At 37.6% G+C, this 25,337-nt stretch overlaps 1 protein-coding gene across 7 annotated transcripts in view; it reads right to left on the bottom strand.

Annotated features, from left to right (window-relative positions):
* The window catches only part of LOC112044096 (tensin-1), a 193,199-nt gene that overhangs the window by 15,962 nt on the left and 151,900 nt on the right, over positions 1-25,337 (bottom strand). For all 7 annotated transcript variants that reach the window (XM_052890502.1, XM_052890498.1, XM_052890509.1 and 4 more), the window contains 5 exons: positions 24,346-24,495; positions 21,997-22,160; positions 20,738-20,947; positions 18,406-18,585; positions 1,915-2,518 (listed from right to left, as the gene is read on the bottom strand). In XM_052890502.1, coding sequence (XP_052746462.1) covers positions 1,915-2,518; positions 18,406-18,585; positions 20,738-20,947; positions 21,997-22,160; positions 24,346-24,495 — 1,308 coding nt within the window. The remainder of the gene's footprint in view (positions 1-1,914; positions 2,519-18,405; positions 18,586-20,737; positions 20,948-21,996; positions 22,161-24,345; positions 24,496-25,337) is intronic.

Raw genomic sequence — 25,337 nt, forward strand, 5'->3', positions numbered from 1 at the left:
CAATAAAGTTTATTTTCTTTAGCAGGAATATAAAATTTATGACCAGCGAGACGGCTGCCGTAATAGCCGAGATTGGTTATGGGATATTTCATTACCCATCTTCATTGACAGTGAAGTGGGTCGAGCGGAACGCGGCTAAATAAATTAGGCGAACGTTCACGACGTTATTGCCTCGTGATTCGTGTGTTAAGACTCAAGCGAGATGCGTATCGCAGTGTGTCGAAACTTTGCGGCGCCAATTGTGGACTACTAAACCCAACATTTTCGCAATGTTAACTATAGAAAACTAGCGGATACCCGCCCTTAGACTTCCTTAAGACGACACGCAGTCGCAAAATCCATTTTTAGCAGACATCTACTAACGATAAAGTTGGCAAATTTAGTCTTTGTACTCAAGCACCAATTGTGGACTACTAAACCTAACATTTTCGCAATTTTTATTATAGAAAACTTGCAGACGATCGCGACTTCGTCCGCAATTAGATCTCCTTAGGATTAAGGAGTTCTAATTGCGGGTCTATAGGTTATTAGTATAAGCATCTACCCTTAAAACCTATTTTAGAGACGCTACACCACTCAGCTTTTACAAATCTTACAGTACAAATACTTGCGTTATTTCACTGAGGTTAGAAATAGCGGCGTGATGGTGTTATATTAGAAAGCTTGTGTTGATAAGCGAATTTGTTGATTTTGCTAAAAATATAGATTCTTTTTGAGGTTTCCAAAGGTAAACAGTGCAGGCCGGCCGCTCTGTAGGCGGCGCGTGACCTTAACGCCTACAACCCAGGAACACATGAACACATGTTTAATGTTTATATCTCCCACCAAATCCCCCGACTTTTTTAGAGTTCCGTAGGTACTTCATAAGGTAGATTGGTCGTGTAGGTATGACGTAACGGCTACACTTCTATTTACACTTAGATACTTGGATACTCCAAGTCAATACTGCAGTGGTAGTCCTCTTAAATGACTGGTAGAAATTAGAGAATGGAGACGCATTGTCTAATGGATCACTAATCCTAAGTAAGTGCAACTAACGCTCTGCTACTAGTAAAACAATCAAGAAGAAGAGCCGCAAAAGGATAAACGGAACACTCTGTGAGTTTTTTTCTTTTTCTTATAATGTATGTGTACCTATGTACAATGATAGGTACGCGGAATTTACATCAAATACTCTGCAATCCCTTGGAGCTATGAAAAAGTTATATTTCGACACAATGAGGGAATGAAAACCTATGGATCACTTTCTGCTAACGTTTTGAATAAAAAAATAAACAGTGAATAAGAAATCATCAGGTACATATTTACAACTTTTTCTTGAATTGAGAACTCTGCACTCTATCTTATGAAAGAACTGTAGAGGCGCGGAACTTCTAAATGTACGAGAAGGTACCACTGACAACTAACTAGCAATTACGGGGGTTTTACGGAGTTAACCTCTTACTGAATTAATTTAGCTTGGTTGTAATCTAATTTGGTTTTGCTGTTTAAAACTGGTTAGTTACTGAAACTTTGACGTTTCATAAATTTTTTTTCGTTTCATTTCAGTTACGTTTCATTTCAGAAATACATTAAGTATTCTATTTTGTTGAAATTCTTTCAAGTTAGTTCTTTGGGTACTTATACTAAAATGGAAAGCAATAATATATTATCTCTCAATAACTAAGAACAATCGGTCTCTGTAAATGTTAAATTTAGTAAGCATTGCTACTAGTGGCGAAAGATGGAATTTTGACGAAGGCAAGCCGTCCCAAAGAAAAGGAAATTCATGCCACTTGATACGAACTTCGGTTTCTCATAGTTATGTATATATTCATTACAAAAATGAACCGGCCTGTAAGGACTCTTAGCCGCTGATTGTTACCTATTTACAATTTTAAAGACATTTAAAATTAAGATAATATTTTTGCTAACCTTCCATTGTGTAGAGGCGAAGACGGCGGAGCAACGGTGGTAGTGGTGGTGGTGGTGGTGGTGGTGACGTCGTCGTGCGTGAGCTTGCGGAGCGTGCGCGGCGACAGCGGGGTGCGTGGGGACGGCTCCGGGGTGGCGGTGCGCTCGTCGTCTTCGTCCTCGATGACCCGGTAGCCGCGGTCCCCGCCCAGCGCCCGCCGCACCAGCTCCGGGCTGGCCAGGCGGTTGGAGGCGCGTAGCATGCCGGGGCGCAGGCCGGGCGCGCCGTACGTGAAGGGCGCGGAGTCGGCGCGCGCGTGGTACGGTATGTCGGGCGCGCGGTCCGCGTGCGACTGCGCCGGCGGGTCGGGCAGCGCGCTCACGGTGCGCAGCATGTCCCCCAGCAGCGCGTCCAGCTCGTCCGGCGGGCTGGGGGCGGCGCGGCGGCCCGCCGACGATATCCCCGAGTCCATCGAGGCGCTGAGCGGAGACGAGGGCCCGCCGCCCGCGCGCACTACTGTCGCGTAGATGGACCCGTCGAGAGGCCCGAACGTGTGCGCGGCCTCCGCTCCCTCGCCCGCCTCCCCGCCCGAGCCGGAGCCCTCGGCGCTGCCGTTGTGGTCACCTGTCAACAAAATCCACACTAAATTGTACGAACTTCTAAGCATCAGATAGAAAACTGATCTGAATATTCAAACATTATTCAGCTTTCAATCTAAACTCTCTCACAATGCTATGTAGACTCTACATAAAATATTCAATATCCAAATAAAGCTCACCGAATGATTAATTACAGGCACATAATAAATTAGATTTGACTCGCACAAATAAACGAACGCAACGAAGTCGGGAACAGTGTCCACGTTGTCGCAACACATGTGAGTGTGAATTACTTGCTAGTAAATGCATTAACTGTTTACCGCCAGCATAGAGTAGCCGTATTCACGCAGTTATGGGCGGCCGGAGAGCCGGACAACATCCTTAAAAGGACTAAGTTCGCTTCCCGTTACCCGTATCCCGGTTGTCACCGTTGTCTCACGGAATGTCACATACAGCCCTTGTTATTCCTGTTGTTATTAGTGTGCACGACACATAACTAGACGTGTGTGTAAACAAACTACCAAATAGATTAAAAGAAGATTATAAATATGGGTTAAGAACTTAATTCACGCACTTTTATCATCTTTACGGCAGTCGGTAAACGTCCAGTGCCCGAAATGGGCCTTCAGTCTTCTTTAAACTGTGAACTTATAATGCAACTAGCTGACGCCGCGCGGTTTCGCCTGCGTGGTTCCTGTTCCCGTAGGAATACGGGGATAATATATATTTTATAGCCTTTCTCGATAAATGGGCTATCTAACACTGAGAGATTTTTTCAAATCGGACCAGTAGTTCCTGAGATTAGCGCGTTCATAAAACAAACAAACTCTTCAGCTTTATAATATTAGTATAGATTTGTACAGTAGAGTAGAGTTTGGTAGAGCAATTGCAGATTAAACGTTAGCAATTGGAATAAAGTTGCAACATAATTATACAAAGTTCATAAATCTAAATAGAAGCGTGTAGGCTGTAATTGTGTAAGAAAATTTGCACAGTAATTTGAAGGAGATCGAGTTTTAGCTAAAACGTTTTTTATCAACCCATTAAATATAACATTTGTTTATACAAATGTAATGGTACAGAAGCAAATATTTACAAATATGAGTACATATTTACTCATATTAGAATATGTGTCACATTTAAACAAAGGATTTATTGCGTGAAGTAGTAAAAGTACATAAAATAACAGGTAAGTTCTAAATACTGTAAGTAACAGATTTAGTAAAACATTTAGGTAATAAGTATAACTGTTTGTATCAAGACATGAAAAATTAATAGTACTAATCATATTTATAGATCAGTGGTGCTAACTTTAAGCAATAAATTCATAGGAAAACATAACATAATATGATAATGACGATATTATTATCGACAGTATGTATTTATCTTTTTATCGACAGTAACAGTAAAACAGTAAGAGTAAAAGATAGTTATCATGTCATATGGATTCAAGTGCATATTAAAAAAATCTGCGAGAAGCAGATTACATTGATTGCGACTCTATTTTATCGATCTATTTGTGATTTAGATATTTGCCTTTATCCTACAGCTGCTCAATAAAATATTGAGAGAGTCGTAAAGCTTTTAAAACTATCCTTGACAGCCGCGTGGCGCATTGATTGTGACCCACCTGCTTTCTGCATCCACGGCCGCAGGTTCGATTCCCACAACTGCATAATATTATTTGTGTGAGGAGCATGTTTTCGAATGTGTATTTATACATTATATAAAAACATTATAAAAAGTATATAAATTTATAATTGAGAAAATCAGCTTTCTTAGTACCCATGACACGGGCTTTACTTCGCTTACTTTGGATCTAACTAGTATTGTGTGTATTGTTTAAGTGTATTTATTTTATTTTATCCTTTTATATTACAGTCTTTTTACGTATTGTTCGTAAAGAGTAAGTAAGTTCTGGTAAAAGAAGCTGTACGAACGTACCTGAATCTTTTACGGCAACCATTTCAGAGTGAGGTCTAGATAGCCTCGTGTCGTCAAGCCAGTTCTGTACCCTACAGAAGACACCATTCACAGGTTTGTGGACCAAGGTGATTACGCCCAACAAGGAAGTGTCCTTACGACTTAGTACATGTACGTCTTTGTTAGCATAATCTATTCATTATAATCTCCGTACACATAACAAGTGATTTAAATATATGTAAAATACATGTATTTACCTCAATAACAATACTTATCTGCTTCTTTAGTTAATACATCTATACTAATATTATTAAAGCTGAAGTTTGTTTGCTAGAACGCGATAATCTCAGGAACTACTAGTCGGATTTGAAAAATTCTTTCATTGTTAGATAGCCCGTTTATCGAGGAAGGATAGGCTATATATTATCCCCGTATTCCTACGGGAACGGAAGTCACGTCAGCTTGTTTATTTTATAAATCAATTGAACATTAACTAAACTTAGGTAGGTACCAACTTCTTTTTTTTAATTCAAAACATTAAACTATGTTTAATGCAACTCAAAAGTAGTTACGTACTTTATTCAAATAAGCTCAAGCAACTTTGTCACACGATTTACTTACGTGAATTTGCATAACGAGTTTGTATTTTTAGAGAGATTTTTTAAGCTTCTTGTTAGAAAATTGAACTTAGGGGAAACAGTTTCTGATCAGAGATAATAAGAAACAAATGTCTTAGCAAGCTAAATTTGGCTAGACAGAGAGAAAAACTTCGAGCAGAGTCCTGGACTTGTGACCAAAGGACGTAGGGTTGAGGAATTCCTTGACAATCTTCTCCGCTCGTGTTGTTCTCCCTGCCTAGCCAAATTTGGTAAGATCCTATTCGAGCAGCTTTGGATACCCCTTCTAATATAGAACTTGCTGCTGTTCTAAAGAGGCCAAGGTCTTTAAGCAAGTTATAGAGAGATTTTGATGGTAATCCTCTCGCACCTTCTACGGCGTACAGACTAACCACATAGCCATTTTTAGTTAGTTAATTTGTTGAGTCATAATGTTTATTCACTTTTATACTGTGGTCCATCGGTATGTTGGTCTCCCACGGCACAGTAAGCTCTACAAGTATTATTGACTTAGTTTGTTTGGACAAAAGAAAAATGTACGGTCTAGACCTCGAAATAGCGACATCCGCTGAGATTTTTTAAAATCTCTGAAATATTGAACATCTAGTTGTTTAATTTACCAAGTAAAAATCTTGGACTGCCATCTGGTATTTTGAAACTGAACTAAATTTAAAGTTGTCAATAACGCAATTAGCGTAAAGTTTTCAACGTCTCCGTGACTGGCGCCGGCCTATTCATCGGAAATAACTATATTGACAGACAACACAGAGGATTTTACTTTGAACGTTAGACAATAAAAAATATAAAAAGACGTGAATTTTCTTGAGAATAGTCATGACTCCCAGTTATAGGATTATATTAATGAAAACAAGAGTAGGTAAGTACCTTTAAGTAGGTAAGTTCGCTGTTTCATCTTGACAAAAATGCTTAGGTGGAATTCAATTATTATTCTAGTAACTACCTGTAAAGCTGCAGGTTATAATGAGAATTAATCTCTTATCTATACAATCTATACTTTCTTCTATACTAAAATTGTAAAGAGGAAAGATTTGATTGTTTGTTTGTTTGCACTGAATAGGCTCCGAAACTACTGAACCTACACACCACCTACAGTTATCTTAATAAGTTCCTAAGCCTAATGTTGCCTGGAAGAGATCGCTACTAAGCGATAAAGCCGCCTTTTGTATTCTACTTTTTCTTATGTTTCTGTTTTACTTGTTTTCTTTTATTTTTTGTGGTGTACAAATAAAGAGTATTAAATAAATATTAAATAAACCGTTTTGAAAAATTCTTCACTGTTTTTAAGCTACACTATCTTCGAGTGCTATCATATCAAATCAACACTAGAAAACAATTTCCATCTGCAAGCATCTGGTATTTCGAAATTTATCCATTGATGTGATGTTGTCAATACAGCAATTAGCATAAAGTTATCAACGTCACTCCTTCTGTGTCGGTTGATGTTAAGGCAGATGCAGTTATTTCTGTGATGTCAACAAAAATAACCACTAGGCTAGACGGTGGTTAGTGTTACGAAACGTGCGGCGGGCGCCGCAGGAAGAGGATGCCACGCTCGACCTGCCAATTTCTGTGCGCCATTTACTTTTAATTAGAAACGTTAAGCTTAGAGATACTTAAACAAAAAAATACTATTGTTAAATAAAATCAAAATTCATTTATTTCAATTAGGCTTAGACCCGAGTTCACCGAATTTCATTTAAACGGCGTTTACAGAACCAGCCCGTCAAATATTAAACGTAGTTTGAACAAGGAGCGTTTTTTCCTGTTCACCAGACGCCTTTTGACACTGATTTGTAAACCGAGCGATGAAGAACCACGAGTGAACGATTTATGAACAATTTATTTATTATCTATAAAAGCATTGCCAACTTGCAAGGAATTCCCCAAACGGCGGGAATTTTTTGGGGAGTTGCGATATGTTCTTTCCCCAATTTGGGGAGTTTCCGTTTTGATTTGTAGGGATTTATAAAAATACGTATTGGCAACACTGATTTATTAAATGCCATCTCAAATTGACATATATTTGTCATTTTGTTACATTTTTTTTTTAAATCGAAGTTGGCAGCATCCAGTGCCATAAAACCTCAAAGCTAGGAAGTGATTTATTTATGAGAGAAAATGAATTATTTCTGAAATGAAAAATAAGCTCTTTTATAATTTTACGGGTCCTATGCAATTTTGTAGTTGAGAGAGTAATCTCCACGAAACTTGCGAGCGTAAAAAACATAACCTGCACTTATAACCGACGTCAAAGATGTCTTAACCGGGGTATGCACGCTCGGTTAAATAAACGCCCGATTTACATCCTCAACCGGCAGATGTGCTGTGGTGAACAGGAAATTTGGACTTAACGGCGTTTAACTTATTTAAACGGCTGATTATGTTTAAACGAATGTCGGTGAACTCGAACCTTAGTTTACGAGCAGTTATGGAACGTCAAGTTATGTCATGATTTAATTTAATGGTGGTAAGAAAAGTCGAGCCGTGATAGCCCAGTGGATATGACCTATGCCTCCGATTCCGGAGGGTGTGGGTTCGAATCCGGTTCGAGGTATGCACCTCCAACTTTTCAGTTGTGTGCATTTTAAGAAATTAAATATCACTGTCTCAAACGGTGAAGGAAAACATCGTGAGGAAACCTAGAGAATTATCTTAATTCTCTGCGTGTGTGAAGTCTGCCAATCCACATTGGGCCAGCGTGGTGGACTATCGGCCTAACTCGTCTCATTCTGAAAGGAGACTCGAGCTCAGCAGTGAGCCGAATATGGGTTGATGACGTAAGAAAAGTCGAAAACTTAAAATCAAAGTTAAAACGCGCCTTGATCCGAGAAGAGCCTACAATAACTCAGCCAAGGTAATTTTTTTTGTTTAACACGATTTTAGAAACTGAAAAATATTATTAATTTTGATTGTCATTTTAAACATATTATAAAAGTAGTTTAATAAACTGCAAATTAAACAACCGCCTGCTATATTAGCAAGTACACATTTCAAAGTCGAAGATATCTATATCTGTTCGTAAAAATCAGAAATTAGTTAATTAAAAATGTAATTTAGAAACTCAAGTAGGTAGGTAGTTACTTGACGGATCTTTTCAACAGAACCTGCATTGCAAACCGGTGCTATGGCTTGGCAACTTCGTTCGTAACACTCCCAAAGGTCCGCGAGGGTCGGGGGGCATGTAGCGATGAATGAAAAACCTACGACTGATACACTTTCCCGCACGCACGATTTCAGACCCGCGCAGTCTTTTCCCCCCGTCGCCCGTATATCATGAGAGATTTATGAACGAATTTGCGAGTTTTAGGTAATCAAATTAACCCGAACCAAGAAAATTATAAAATTTTTACTAAGTATAAATTAAAATTAACCTACTACATAACTCCCACATGAAACACCAAAAAGAGAGATCATCAAAAACAGCTTATGTAATTGTAACGTTGAGTAACTAATGTGAATTTCTAATTCATCGTCTAACTAAAGATTGAAAACATGTATTTCTTTTTATCGCAATCAATCAATCTAAGTGTATAGTTATTAAAATTATTAAACTACATATTATGCATCTGTCCACAATATATACCTAATAAGTATCTACTAGCAAAATCCCCGCGATTTCACCCGCGTAGTTTATATTCTTACGGAGATAAAATACAGCTTGGCAATTTCGTTCGTAACACTCCCAGTCCTTCCCTCTGCCCTGCGCGCACGACTTCACACCAGCGCAGTCCTTCCCCCGTCGCCCGCATATCATGGGAGTGTCATTAACGAACTTGCCGGCACTCACAAATCACGTGGCTTTCTATTGGTAAGAAGAATTTTCGAAATCGATTCACTGGATCTAGAGATTACTCCTACAATCTCACAAACGAACAAACATACAAACTTTACCACTTTATAATATTAGTACAGATACTTATCTATTATTGGAACACTAATACACTGTTACCAGTTACATATAGTACCTACCTGGTTAAAAACTAAAAAGCAATTTACTAACTACATAACTCTGTTTGTTTTAAATACTATCATAAATTATATTTTTTTAAATATTTTTATTTCAACGTATTTTTCAACGAATAATTAATCCCTATTAGATAACTGGTTCGATTGAGTAAAGTGCTTTTAAACAAGTTTTCAAAGCATTCAACCTACATAACGAGATCTACTGATTTATATCTGTAGCTATTTAGCGAAATGTAAAAAAATCGTTTATCGAAATTAAACGTTCCATGCTGTGTTAATAATGACCCTACTGTTATAAATGATAATGATAACCAGCTGGCTATTCATTCACTTTCAGTAACTTATGGGATATTCACGAACTTTACCAAGTAGCTATAGTATAACTACTTGGTAAAGTAAATTATAGTGAATCTTAAATTAATTGATTTCGTATTCGGTATTCATTTATCGCTAACTGATCAAAATTACTAATTATTAATTACTAACCAGTGTGATTTTCGTTAATTTATGGTATTTGAAAATTGTGGTTGTTATTGATTTGATGTTAACAATATAAGTTGGCTAATAGATCAAAGTTAGTGAATAGGCCAGCTAGTCATGGGTCGTATTCATAAATTAACGACACGGTTTGTTAGTTAACTAATGAAAATTAGCGTGACTTGATACCTATTCGGATCACTAGTTAAGTTGCCGGTCAGTGGTTTGTGACATATAACATTAATGACACCCGTTACTTCGTCCGCGCGGAAATGGGTGGACCTACTAAACTATACTTAAAATGTATAATTACTAGCAGACTCGGTCAAGCTTCGCTTTGACTCATTTTCTACCCCTTTCCTATTTTACTCCCACTCTACACCTAACTAAGCTACTGCTACCCAACCCTACCCCTACCCTACCCCTACTCTACATGGAACCAATCTGGAAGTAAATCTCTTCGAAAAAAAGAAATGGTACATAAATGTCAAAGTTATGAAATAACAAACATTAAAAAAAAATAATAAAAACATACGAGTCGAATTGAGAACCTCCTCTTTTTTTGAAGTCGGTTAATAAATTAAAAAATAAAGTAGAAAGACAAAATACCTTAATTTGCAAGTTTGCAGTGATATAAAATTCTTTTAAAATATTTGTTAAAAACGTACGTTATATTACGTACGTTTTTAACGATATCGTTTGGAAAATAATTGTAATACACGCTTCTATATAGTTTGTTAAATAAGTGAAACAGTCAAAAAGCTTCGCTGTCATTAAGAGTATTAAGTCATTCTTTCTTTTCCTTCCTTTTCATTTTGACCTTAGCCTTTGCTCTTCGCAGAAACAATGTACAGGACTGGGCGTTACATCGGACGTAAAGATTTAAACGAAATACCGGAGTTGCTTAAACGAAGGTGAACGTGCGTCCGTGACGGCTTCCAATGATGTCATCGAGTCGCTCCACCTTTATAGTACGAGATCCGGCATAAGAAATATATACCCGCATCTGTTATTTTTTAGGGATAACAAAAAAAAAATAGCGAATATTCACATATATAGAATAGACACATTGCAAATTAAATATCACGCGTCTCAAACGGTGAAGGAAAAACATTGTGAGGAAACCTGAGATTTTTTTTAATTATCTAACGTATGTGAAGTAAGCCAATCCGCATTGGGCCATTCGGAATGGAGACGCTTCAGTGCTTAGCAGTGAGCCGAATATGGGTTGGTAATGATGATTATGATGAAATTTGTTGCCTTTACTACAGCCCAACTCCATGTGTACTGTTTACTAACCAACAAATTTGACATAAAAGTAGGCATTTCCTGGCTTATTTATTTTAAATTATATTGATTGATTATAAAATGTTATTCAAAATATATTAACTATATCCAATTGTTCTATTATTAATCAAATTTGTTTTTATTAATTTAAGAACAAGTTAATTATTATTATTAGATGTGAAATGACTAGCGATTTATAATTTTTAATTTGCTGGTTGGTAAACAGTACACCGAGTATGGCTTAAGTATTAGGCAACCTATTTGTAATGTGTATTTTATCTTTCATTTATTTATTATCACTAAAAATAACAGATGAGGGTATATATTTCTAATGCCGGATCTTAGACTACTTGCGTTTCTACGAAACTAAGCTCTGTTTTATTACTCGTTATCCCATATCGCTGTATTTCTGTTGGTCCGAGTCCGAAACGGGTTTGGGTTTTTCCATTTTGGCAAATTATCATTTTTAGCGTATCTTCAAAATTTATGGCCACCATGTTACCATTTGTTTAATGGATATCGCCATTTTAAAACCAGTGTGCATTTTGTTGCAAATTTACTGCTATGGGAGAATATTTTCATTCTATAAGATACTTAACTACATTTTATATCCAGTAGCTATGTTACGCAAATCCCCTCAAAAGCAAGTTAACTCAAAAATTGTATTTGGTAGTTCGGAATTTATAATAATTATTTTTGGATATTCAGCGACCCCGCACTACGAAGATTGCGGTGATATTATTTCTGACACTGATGAGACGTAACTTAACTAATTAGTATTATTACCTACTTGATTTTTAAAAAGTTTTAGTAGATGATTGAGTAGATAGGCTCAGAACTTGCAAATCAATTTGCTATTTCGCCAATAAATGAAAACAAGCTTCGCGGTCTTATTGTAATAAATATTTTGCTAAAAACTTTAATTTTTTTAGTTAGCTCAAGTTCCTTCTCTGTATTTTTTGTCAATAAAAAAAATCAATTAAAAGAATTATTTGGATGTCTTTGAAAAACAATCAATATCCAAAGTGTATAAGCTATATAATATAGCAGTAGCAATATTCTGAAACTATGTTTTTTATAACTTGACAGTTAGAGTTTCAAATTCGTCTGCATATTTCTTTGTCTAACCTGAAACTATACATAGAGAGAGATAGAGACGAATTCAAAATACACTGTAGAGTTATAAAACATCGTCACAGAATAACAAATAATACCAGCAAAGTGTAATCGCACAAAAACTAACAGAACCTTACTACTGAGTTGATATTATCAGCTTTTAAGTGTACCTGCCTATTATCTGATATATTTTCACTTACCTCCATTTAGGGCAACTGTCATTGCAGATATTAATCATTGAACTTGTTAGACCAAATGTCCGGCAATTAGGCCGTATTTAGGTTTTTTGTTTCACAAAACAAATCCACTTTTGTAATGTATGCCATTTTGACGAGTTAAAGTATATTTTTCCTGATTACATATCGGCACGTGCACTATTATTGCACCGGTGTAATTGACTGAATAAATCGGTAAGTCTCAATGAAAAGTGAAGTCTATATTAGTCCTGTATTACTCAGTATATGGTTATCCGTAAAAGACTGGTTGTAGCATTACATAATTACAACTTATAGTCATTCTGTACAAGTGACAACAGTGCGTCAACTGTTTTTGTTATTGTAATTAAGTGAATGACGAATAAGTTTAGAGCATACAATTAAATAGAATTAATTACACATAAGTTACATCAATGAATAGGCAATGCCTTTATATTATAAGACTCAAAAGGTGATTACAAATATAAGAAAACTAATGTCGAACAAAGGTTATATTCACAACACTTGTCAGGACAACTTAATTAACCAATCAAACTGTAACCAAAGTAAGACCCTAGAATAGCAGAGAATGACCTTGAGTGGAGTCACGTACTTGTGAACGATGTGTGTAGGGTTAAAGGATCCTTTGACTGATATCAAACACTCCCCTTTTCCACTCAAGTCACTCTCCCCGCCTATCCCAAGTAACCCATAAAGAATTACACAACAAGAGATGTGGACGGCTCGAACGCCACGAGCACACTGAAGCCAACACGAGATCGAGCGACGTCATATCCGTCACAGACTACTATTTCCAACACTAAACGGCGATAACATTTATTTTTTTAAAGTAGCCAATTCCATCACAAATCGTGTAATTTCGAATAACTATTGAGGGTAGGTACTTAATTGTTTTCAAAAATACTTTTTACGTTCTTTATTGTACCAACTCAACATTTTAGGTATTTTGCCTTATTTGCATTTAAATATGTTGTTAAGTACATTTAAATAAATAATGTAGTTACCTACCTAAAATAATAAAAGCAAAAATTTTATCACATAAAATTCGGGCACTTAAAAACGAATTGATAACAGGTTTTCAACTCCAACAGAGGTCGATATACAGACGATCGTAACACACAAATTATACAACACACTGTCTTTGTGAGATCCAAAATAATTTTAAAGTAAAAAATCCTATTCCCATGTGCTAGATATGTTTGTAAAATGGTGGTAAACAAAAAAAAAAACCTTGGCTGAGTTTGTTGTGGGCTCTTTTCGGACCAAGGCGCTTTGAAACCCTCGTAACTTTAATTTTAAGTTTTCGACTATAATTACCACCATTAAATTAAAAGATGACACAATTTGTCGTTTCAAAAGTGCTTGTAAACTAAGCCTAATTGAATGAATAAAATTGAATTGTAAAAACTCTTTCACCATTACCTACTCCGTAATGATGTATTACCGAGTAATATGTACCAGCTATATTTTATCCCAATGTTCCCACTGGAACGAGAACTAAGTGTGTGTCTGCTAGTGGAATAAGTAGAAGTAATAACATGACAAGTAGAATTGCTTTTCAATATAAATGTGGTACAATTCTATTCGATTAGCGATAGCTAATTAAGTTAGTTAACCCGTAACGGCTTAAATTATAAACATTAGCTACACTGTACATTGAAATGATCTACTTAATGTGATTATCAGTTTGACCCGGTGTTATGATTCTAATCAAGATGAAGTGTGTGTGACGAATGGGGCAATGGGGACCCGACTGTGACGGTTGTCAGGTCGTCCGTCAGTGATTCGTCACGGAGGTCGATTGAGAGCCTCCGTCACACGGCTCGTGTCCGTTCGACACATAATACACTACATTACTAACACTATTGACACATAATACACTGCAACCAACACTATTGTACGAGTGAAACACAATTGTAACTAATTTCGTTACGTCTTTCATCTCTTACACGACCGGTCGTTTATTTTTGACAGAATCAACTCGGCACTCAAAAACACAATTGGGTTGAAAGAACTCAAATAGTCGTACACATTAATTACATATAAAACCTGCAAATACATTAATATTTGGCAAACATCAAAGCGAAGATAATAATGTTTAACTTACCTCAGATCTAGCGGAAGATCGGACACTTTTGGAAATTGTTAGAAAAACAAATATACATGTTGATTTATTTCGATTATTATGTTTAAATTAATTATATTATTGTGTTAAAAACGTTGTTTTTAGTTAGTTAAACTTCTGGCACTGATAAAATGGGAGAGATACTCGTGTCTCGTCGCTAGGCTCGCGCGAGACTGGGCGGGCGGCGCGGCCGGGCGGGCGGACGCGACCAGAAATAGCTTCGCACCTGCAGCACACCGGCTCACCGACACCGCTAACTGCTTTGTCAACTACTAATGATATGTCACCACCATGCTTTTTAAGTAATTTAAATGTAGGTCGCGGCATTTACATAATTATCTTTTTTGACTACTTTAATTACCTACAAAACCCCAATAGCGTAGCAGTTAAGGAATTAGACTCTTAGAAGTCTATTTGACTCTCATTATTTCTGTCATTGTACCTCTAGGCTTTCCTCATATTTAAAGGAGGAAAGGGAATATTGATAATGTTTTACAAAATTACACATTTTGTTTACAAATCACATTATTATTTTTTTTCATAGAAAATTAAAAATGTACGTTCGTAATTCATTAATTAAGTGGTTTATTTGCATGTCTATAACTGAGATGAGTGTAGTCGCGTCCTAAAAGATGGCTTGCACTAAGTTTTCTAATCAGCCAGGCTATTCTGTAACGATACATTGTATAACTCGCAAGTGCGAGTTTCGAATTCACCTCTATCTTTCTCATTCTATAGTATCGTGTTAGACTGAGAGAGAAAGAGGTGAATTTGAAACTCGCACTTGCAAATTATAACAAACGTCGTTACATATTAGCCCTGCAGATAAGCAAAGGCAAGAGAGATCATCGATTTCCTTTTCCCTTGGTCATTAAATATTTAGAAGGCCTCTTTCAGAAGCACTTTTACTCTTATGTGGTTTAATAAAAAAAAATAAGAAAAATAAAGGAAAGTAGCGAGTATTTAATAAAAAACAATAAAAAATAATAAAGGAAAATAACGAGTATTTAATAAAAAACAATAAAAATAATAAAGGAAAGTAACGAGTACTGTCCTTTATTATTGTTATTGCTTTTTTTTTAATTTTGCCTATTGTTTTATTCTAAAACGAATAAAATACCTGCATCTATACAATATATACACAAAGAAGACAAATCGTACATGTGAATTTAATAAGTGTGAATATACCATTATGTTATCTATTTCAATTTCTAATTACACACATAATATAACTTTAAATCAATCGTAATTAGAATTCAAGGCTTTAAAACTGATAAACTAGGTAGGTTAATTTATTTTAATAATAATACATATCTATATCTATACTAATGTTATAAAGAGGTAAAATTTGTAAGTTTGTAAGTTTGTCACATTTTTTAAATGGGGTAATCTTCGGAACTACTGGTCCGATTTTAAAAATTCTTTCACCAGTAGAATGCTACATTATCGAGGAGTGCTATAGGCTATATTTTATATTAGTATCATATATATTAGCCGAGTTATCACAGTTTTTGTCATACAGGTCGGACTGAAAATCCTCTTAAACAGACTTATTCGCATGCGCTGCCTTAACTATTGTGTAAAATTGAAATTAATGTATAGAGACTTTATGTATCTTTAAAAGTTCTACAAAAAAGTCCGCGGCACCATATATCTATCTTCTATATATTAGCAGATATAGTACCTTTTGTGTTTTAAAAATTATTAATTTTATATACTTAGGTTTACGTCATTATTTATACAACTAAACTTTAATCCTTATTAAAATAAATTATTTAATAATCACAAGGATATTATGGAGATAAGATTTGCCCTTTACAGTATGTTAATTACTTAAATAGTTTCGGAGATAATACAAAATTTCTAAAAGACGCAGAAATTCCGCTATATGACGCCTGGCGCTTTCATTTACGTAGTTCCCGTTCCCGTGTGAATATGGGGATCAAACATAGCCTATGACATTTGCAAATAACGTAGCCTTCTTTTGGTAAAACAATTTTCCAAATCGGTCCAGTAGATCCAGAGATTACCTCCTACAACCACACGAACTTTACCTCTTTATATTATTAGCATAGAATTTCTCTTGGTCATACCACCACTCTCGAAGGACTGGACCGATTTTGCTAAGTAAGATAGAGAAGTTACAGGGTAGGGTAGGGTACGGGTAGGGAAGCGTAGGGGTAGTGTAGGGATACGGTAGGTTTAGGGCCGGGTTTAGGGTTGTGGTAGGGTAGGGGTAGAGGTAGGGCAGTGGTAGGGTAGAGGTACGGGTAGGATAGGGTAGGGATAGGATAGGCGTGAGATTGGGGTACTGGTGGGATATGGGTAGGAAAGGGATAGGGTACGGGGAGGGTAGGGGTAGAATGGGGGTAGTGTGTAGGTAAGGTAGGGATAGGGTAGGGGTAGGTTTGGGGTAGGGTGGGGGTAGGTATAGGGTAGGGTAGGTTTGGGGTAGGGTGGGGGTAGGTATAGGGTAGGGTAGGGGTAGGGTAGATGTAGGGGTTGGGTAGGGTAGGGTTGGGGTAGTTGTAGGGTAGGGGTAGTAGTAAAGTTGACATCGAAATTTACGCGGACGAAGTCGCGGGCGTCCGCTAGTATTATATAAAATTAAAACCCACTTGAATGACGATTTTTTTATCAAACATTCTTTTAACCCTACTATGGCGAAGCCGGAAGGATAATTAATGTTTTTGGGAGCCTATGTATATATGTATGTATCTTCCACCGTAGAGCTTAAACTACTGAACCAATTTTTTGTACCTATTCATTTCCCAATTTCTATCAGAAATATTTTCTTGTTACGTCCTTTTTAGACCACTTTTTTACGTAGTATGTCTTGTTGACACCACTGAATGCAACACTGCCTGTTGTCACAATCCTTTTACATCCCAATTGAGACGCAGGTAGCTTCACTTGGTTACAGTGGGTATTCTGTTTTAAGCCACTAAGTCCCACATATCCGAACTAGAAAGTCTCTGGGCAAGATTCGTAAAAGCATTTCCCAGCGAAAAAAGAGAATAAACTGTCAAATTTCAGCCTTTAAAAAATTACCAAGGTCTAGCGATTACACGCACTTTATCCAGCTTATGTAATGATACGAGTATACACAAATAGGCACTAAACGCAGACTATTACTTACCAATTGCATACACATGGGCTCTTGCAATGCCCTACGTTCAACGACTCGCACCCCAACCAAAATAAACAGCAAATAACGGATGTGAAGCTAATAAAATGAAACTTTACTACCGCCTACCTAAATATAGTAAATGCTACAAAATAATTCATATTTTGAATAGAAATTTGTGGATATGTACATTAACAGACTAACTGGTTAACATATAATTGAGTTACCTATTAGAAATTACTCAAGCTAGTTTTAGTTACAACGGCAATAAGGAGTAATGTGTGTATACATATTATTATACAATGGCAGAACTATTAACATTAGCAAAGAGTTTTTGCGAGCTTCGAGCAGCTTTGATTTTATTACAACTAAAAGTTTACAAACGCTTTGGCGCAGTTGAGAATTCTTTATATCCAAGATGCCTCTTTCGATAACTGCTTGTGAAGACGTACGACGTATTATCGTTAAACGATTTAGTGTGTGAATGAATTCATTAATCAGGGCGAAAAATTTACATCTTTCGGTCTAGTTCATTGTTATGTTTAGGACAACTCTAGTAAAATTACGTTACGCAGTAATTTGGGCAAAAAATTAATGCAAGCAATAATGTTTGTGGTAAGAGTCGACTGCAGTCGTCGGTAGCAGTTGCCTCTGCCGTTGGCAACGTGCTGCTTGTGTAAATGAACCCTAAATGGGCGGTAGGCGGTAGGTAGTATGGCCGTAGTATATGAATAACTTACCCAGCTTACGAGGCATCCGTGCGCGCCGAGTGCGGGCTGCTCTGGTCTTCGCCTCGAGTGCAGGGAAAATGATGAAGCAGTGGTGTTAACAGCAAGAGTGACTTACCCAATTCATCATCGGTGAGTGTGGAGAGCGATCGTATCGTAGGTGTTCGGGCGAGTCGACGCGTGCGAGAGCGTATGGTGTTGTGCGCAATGGCGCTGTCCGCTGCGGACGCGGGCGCGACGTCGTCTAAGCCCTCGCCATGAGTGAAATGAGAGTGATGATGCATTCAAGTTACCAACTAGAATGACTTACCAGGTTCATCATCGGTGAGTGTGGAGAGTGGTCGTAGGTGTTCGAGCGAGTCAGCGCGGGCGAGCGCGTCGGGTGCGGCGCGCAGTGGCGCTGCGGGCGTCGGTGCGGGCGCGGCGCCGCCTGAGCCGTCTCCACGAGCGAACACTAGCTCCACTGCACCATCACTTGGGAACGATGGATCTGAAACATTTTTGATGGTAAACCTAATGCATTACATGCAAGAGGCTTACTTGCAATGTTTGAAACTTGACAGTGTGAGTTCCGAATTCTCTCAGTCTATCTCTCGTCTCTCTCTCAGTCTATTAATACGTACGATACTACAGAGAGAGTGGTAGAGAGGAATACGAAACTCACAATTTTTTTATGCAATTTTAATTATTAATAAAATTTATAGGTTAGCGCTTGACCTATAATTAAGCCTGGCGGTGAGCATAATTGCGGTCTAAGTTTGAGCGCGCTTACCTAGAAGAAGCTTATTCACTCTTGCTTTGAAAGTGTTTAAATTATAAGTGTCAGAAAACACAAACGCCGGAAGGGCATTCCAAATTTTGCTGTACGAATTAGAAATTTGGATGCAAATAGTTTCAGTACGTGTTGCCTGTACATTCACAATTTATGAATGCCACCGTTCGCGACGTCTTGTTTTTCAGTGGTAGAAAGGAGAAAGGAGAAAGAGGAAGTAGATGGTGAAGTTCCTGAGCACACTGTCGTGTTATAAAAATCGCTACAGAATAGCGCTGCTGAATAGAAGCAAACTCATGCGCTATTACAAATGGCATAGACTCATTGAAAATACCAATACATTCTTAAGGGTATATTTTTGAGAAAGGAATGCTAGACAATAAAATCCGCCATGCCACATCAAAGGTATTTCTTATCTTCAATCTGGTCTATCTTATAATCATATTGTTACTACTTTATATAGGCTTGTTTTGAAAGCTTTCCATAATATCTCTCTCTTATATCGGCAATAATTTTTATACTGAACATCATTAACTTATAAATAGTTATGTTAGTATTTCTAGGTAAAGACTCGATTTATATTATGTAATATTATGTAATCTATTTATGTAATAAGGACTTTTTGGTTAGGAGCTAAGCGATAAACATGTAGATATTTGCAGTTGAAATAAAAGCTTTGTGCAGTTAAGTGCCTACTTAAGAAGGATTATTCAAAATTTTCTTTATTAATAAAATGTACTTGTTAGGACCAGATAAGTGAATATAGTGTAAGTACTTCTAGGGAATTAGTGGTCAAAAAAAGTTCAAGCGTTCCTTGCAAAATGACAATTCGGCATAACCGTTAATTTAACGTTTGTTTATTTTGAAAATTACACAGTGGGTACTTTAACAATAGACGCCACAAGATTAAATACCAGTCCATTAAATTTAATTTTGTGTTCATAGCGTGCGTTTGTCAGAGAACGCAATTTTATTTTTTAAGGTAACTTTTAGATGGACAAAATTACATTTTATTGCTTTTATTAAATTTTTTGTTGTCAGGTAACTATATAAAATTATCTAAATTATTTAAGGAGACCGACCTTTTTGGGCCTAGCACCTTACACAAAACAAAAAAATTATGAAGAAAATCATTTATTTTGTATTAATAAAGAATCACCACATAAATACCTATAATTCACATTTGTAAATATTTGAAAATTTATATTTGAAATTGCATTGTGCATTTTAACCGACTTTAAAAAGGAGGAGGTTTGACTCGATTGATTTAATGTAGGTACTTGGCTATATCTTGATCATGTCAACGAAATTAAACCAGTCTAAAACTGATATTATTATTTTATTTTTATAAATTATATTATAGGACTCAAAAGTGATTAGAAATATAAGAAAACTAATGTCGAACAAAGGTTATGATTCACAACACTTGTCAGGACAACTTAATTAACAAATCAAACTGTAACCAAAATAAGACCCTAGAATGGCAGAGAATGACCTTGAGTGAAGTCACGTACTTGTGAACGATGTGAGTAGGGTTAAAGGCGCCTTTGACAGATATCTAACACTCCCCTTTTCCACTCAAGTCACTCTCCCCGCCTATCAACCAAGTAACCCATAAAGAATTACACAACAAGAGATGTGGACGCCTCGAACGCCACGAGCACACTAAAGCCAACACGAGATCGAGGGACGTCATATCCGTCACAGACTATTATTTCCAACACTAAACGGCGATAACATTTGCACTAATTTGGAACGGTTCATTCATCTAATTTGGGCCGAGTAATGTATGAAAAATGGTCAGTCTCCTTTAATAGTCTGAAAGTGAAGCAGTACGGTGACAGCGAGCCTTGAAAAGCTAAGAAATTACCGTGCACAGCGTGGTCAAGCTGCTGCTTAGTGAAGGAGAGCGTGTGGTCGGCCACGGCGCACGTGTGGAACTGACAGGCGAACACCAGGTGGCGCTGCGCGTGGTGCGCCGCGTGCGCCGGCCGCCGGTACGCGCGCACCAGCACGTCGCCGCGCAGCGCCAGCCGCCCCACGCCCACCGTCCAGCCGCCGCCGTTCACCATGTACAGACCTGGACAAACGATATTTTTATACTCCCATTTCGTAATCTACTCTTACAAACCATATTAAGAGCACGCAGCACGTCGGTACGATATGGATAAAATTCGAAGCGCAAGCGAGACGCCGAATTATGACTTTCACGTGAGTGAAAAGCACGGAGCGATTGACGCGCGATGCAGATTTATGACGTGAGCGCCAAAACCATTTTTACCTAATCGCAAGTAAATTAAACAACATAACGAACATAACAAAATGGCCATGTTCAAGATAAATACCTAATTTTCTATACAAAACAAAAATTTAAGAAAATAAGTTTGCTTTTCCTTAGATTGAAAGCAAAATGTGAGCAAAACATGTATTTTTCAAAAAAATAAACTATCGAGAAAAGTTTTACAAATTGTGTATTTTGTATAGTCATAACGAAGCTAATACTTTGAAATATCATTTACCCAAATATAACTTTTCCAGAATCTGAGATCCAGAACTATTTGTAACCACCAAATTACTTACATATTGCACACTCTTAACACAAAGCTATTCTATTCATACCGACCGAGCCGTGATAGCCCTTTATGGATATGACCTCTGCCTCAGATTCCGAAGGACGCAGGTTCGAGTCCGGTCCGGGGCATGCACCTCCAAGTTTTCAGTTGTGTGCATTATAAGAAATTAAATATAACGTGTCTCAACGTATGGTGAAGGAAAAACATCGCGAGGAAACCTGCATACCAGAGAATTATCTTAATTCTCTGCGTGTGTGAAGTCTGCCAATCCGCATTGGGCCAGCGTGGTGGACTATTGGCCTAACCCCTCTCATTCTGAGAGGAGACTCGAGCTCAGCAGTGAGCCGAATATGGGTCTATAATGATGATGATGATGATTCATTCCTAAATGCCGCTTGATAATGTTCATTACCACACGAGTAAACCGTGCTGCAATGATAAATTCAGGCTTCCTTATAAGAAACAAGTCTAGGAAGCCAAGCCGAGACTAAATCTAGGTGGCCATGCCGATACAAAAATCGAGGAGGCTCGTGGACGAATTGCATTTAATTATTACCGGATGTATAGACGCAGGTATAGTTCTCGTAGATCTTCAGAAAGGCGATGGTGGGCGCGGTGGGCGCGGCGAGCGAGCCGGCTACGCTCACGTGCGTGAGCTGCAGCGGCGCCGCGTTCACGCGTATCTGACCCGCCAGCAACCCGGCGAACGTGTCGATATATCTGCAACCAAGGAAACATTTGTTATTGTATCTGTAGAAAAACCTCAACAGTATGGTTAATACATTTTACTTTTTTACTTAGCGATGTTAGAGCTCCCGCAAAACGCCGCTATCGGCATGTTTAATGTAGTTTTTATACATTTTATATGGACTCGCCGCACACGGTTGACGCAGGTGGCCGCCACACGCTACAATCGTCTCTGCTCGCTTCTTGTGGCCCGCACCGGCCACTAAACGCCGACACAAAACACCGCAACACGCCACTCACACGATTATGATGATTGATCATGCCATACTGCATGTATGGGTTAAAAACGTAGCAGCCACCGACCACAAGTGTCGACCAATGGCCACAATTAATGGCTGTCGCGCGCTTCAGCTACTTTTGTGGCCCCTTCTTGCTTCTTGTACTCATCCATAAGAAGGTAGGTAGGAGGAAGGTCGACCCCCCACTTAGTGGACTGAGGACAACAAGCCGGTTGCAGGGAGCTGCTGGATGTTGGCGGACCGTGTTGTTTGGAAGTCCATGCAAGAGCATAAGTCCATCGGCTGTTAATGATGATAAAATGATGATACAGCACTTGGCTGCAATCATAAGTGATGATAAGTGATGATACACGAACCAGCTATGATCGGAGCATCTCTGCGTGATGAATCAGAAATGAGGATATCCGCAGAAGAACCAAAGTCAGCGATATAGTTCAACGAGTCGTTAAGCTGTAGTGGCAATGGGCGGGGCACATATTTGGAAGAGCCGATAGACGTTAGGGTCCCCAGGTGCTAGAATGGCAACCTCGCACTAGAAAACTCAGTGTTGATAAACCACGTGGACTGACGACATCAAGCGAGTCGCAGGGATTAGCTGGACGCAAGCGGCTCAGGATCGTGATGTTTCGAAGTCCATACAAAAGGTCATGCCTGCACTCGACGTCTGATGCAGCCTATGGTGATCTTGCCTAGACGATGTCTATTCACTCTTCAATTGAAGTTACCCATGCGATGGTAGGGAAAAAGGTAGGGTAAGATTACCTGAATAGGTAAATACTTGGCGGAGTTACGGCGCTGTTAGACGTCTTACAAAATACAATTTACACTGCTTTATTGTCAATAATATGTGTAAAGCACATGAGAAATTTTGTTTTGTTCTTTTATACATATATAGAGGGTAGGTAGACATCAAGCTAACGACTAAGAACTTATATATGGCCATAATTGAAGAATAGTAGAAAATAGAAAACCATCTTAGGAATATAAATATAAAATTATAATTGGAAGGATATCGACACAAACACAAACTCTCTGATTTTATGTCACATTTCATATTTTCTTCTGTGATAAAAGGAAAGATTTTCTATACACAACCAATATGACTTTGTTAACATGCTTTCTTTATACCCCTTATTCGTTTGAGCTTCCGTCATTATTCGTATCGGGACAATAAATAAAGTACTCAAAAGGGTAAAGTAGAAACATATAATATGGGAATAAATATCAGCATAACCTTATTGGGAATCTTTGCGAGTACAGAAGGGCACATTCACATATTCCACATTATGACGTATAAGTAATGTTGGAAACGACACCTCATTAGGAGCACCGGTGAAGCAAAGACTTGAATACTGATTTGTCGGGAATGGTTCAGGCTTTAGATGTTCTTATTCGCTTTGACTTTAAAGGTTATTATTACTTCAAAGGTATGTTGAATAATTCGTCGCGGTATTTGAATTACTGATTATACGACAGCAATTGTTATCTATAGGTCCTGTTTAATTTTCTTGTATGTCAATCTCATTGAGTACTTTAAAAACTAAACTAATAGAAAAGTTACTTGAATTTTTTTTAATTATAAAATATAGATATATATTTTCTGAAAATAATGTTATTAGTGAGTGACTCCTTATTTATAGGATATAATCTTCTTCTTCTTCATAATTCTTTATGGTATAGTCCAAGCTTGGACCCACCACGCTCAAATGTATGTAATGTACTTTGTAACGATCGTTATCAGATGTAAGTAATTATAGTTTTGGCAAGTTCGTAAGTAATCATGGGAAGGGGGGGGGGGGGGTTTGTTACGGAGTGGGGGTTACATGTGGGTGTAACACCACCAATACGTTTTCAATTACTCAAAATAAACAAACGTAACCAATGAACCAACTAGGCAGTAAAATGTTAAATGTAGTTACCGTTTATTAGAAGGCAGTTGAAACATGGGAACCCGGTCGTCGAGGTATCGCCGCATGGCGTACCGATCGAGTGCGTGCTCGGGGGCGCCACATATCGCTGAGTAGTGCATATATGCTGCTACCAACACGCCGAGCCTTTCGCGGTTACCCCTGTGGAAATATACAAAGGAGTAAATTAAAAAAAAAACCTAGGTAGATGGTAGGTAGTAGTAAACAACTAAAAAAAATTGAATCAACTTCAAAAACATAAATCGTACCGACTAAACTAAAAGCGATAAATAACATCATATTATGGTCCTGCTGCTTTGTTGTTCCCTATAAATCAATTTGAAGACAGTGCTAACCCGATGATATTAATTAAATCCATGTAACTAAAGATATCAAGATTTAGGTTATCAGAAAGTGTTCTTTCAGAAACGGCTTAAATTAACACGACACGGGCTTAGCACCGCCTTCAACTTAATCAGTAGGTAATCAACAGCAGCCACCGTTCGAGACACCCAAAATGCACATAACTGAAAAGTTGGTTCGCACGTTTCTACGCTTCGGAATCAAAAGGCAATAGCTCAAGGAGTATTCATCAGCGAAATTCAAAAGCGAATTAGTCTTAGCCTTTCCCGACTAGAGAGGGGAATGAGAATATTGGTCATAGTCATAAGATAATTGTTTATGAAAAAAAATGACTAATATTCTGAGCAACTTTCGCCCTGACGCCCTAAAGTAAAGCTGATCCGCAGCGAAATTAATTCATACGAGTTAATTGCAGATATTTATTCTCATAAATCGTAAATCACAGATATAAGAGGTAACTTTTAGCGATGTCTGTTTTGTGCATAAAACAATATAATTAATAGATTTTCGTATGGTTTTCCTAGCTATAGGCATGTATTGATATTGTAAGTATATTTTATGATGTATATTAGAATCATAAGGAGAATATAGCTATTTATTCAACGCGGACTAACAGACACGCACTTATTTGAATATGATGT

Source organism: Bicyclus anynana, chromosome 3, assembly GCF_947172395.1.
Source record: "Bicyclus anynana chromosome 3, ilBicAnyn1.1, whole genome shotgun sequence".
Lineage (NCBI taxonomy): Eukaryota > Metazoa > Arthropoda > Insecta > Lepidoptera > Nymphalidae > Bicyclus > Bicyclus anynana.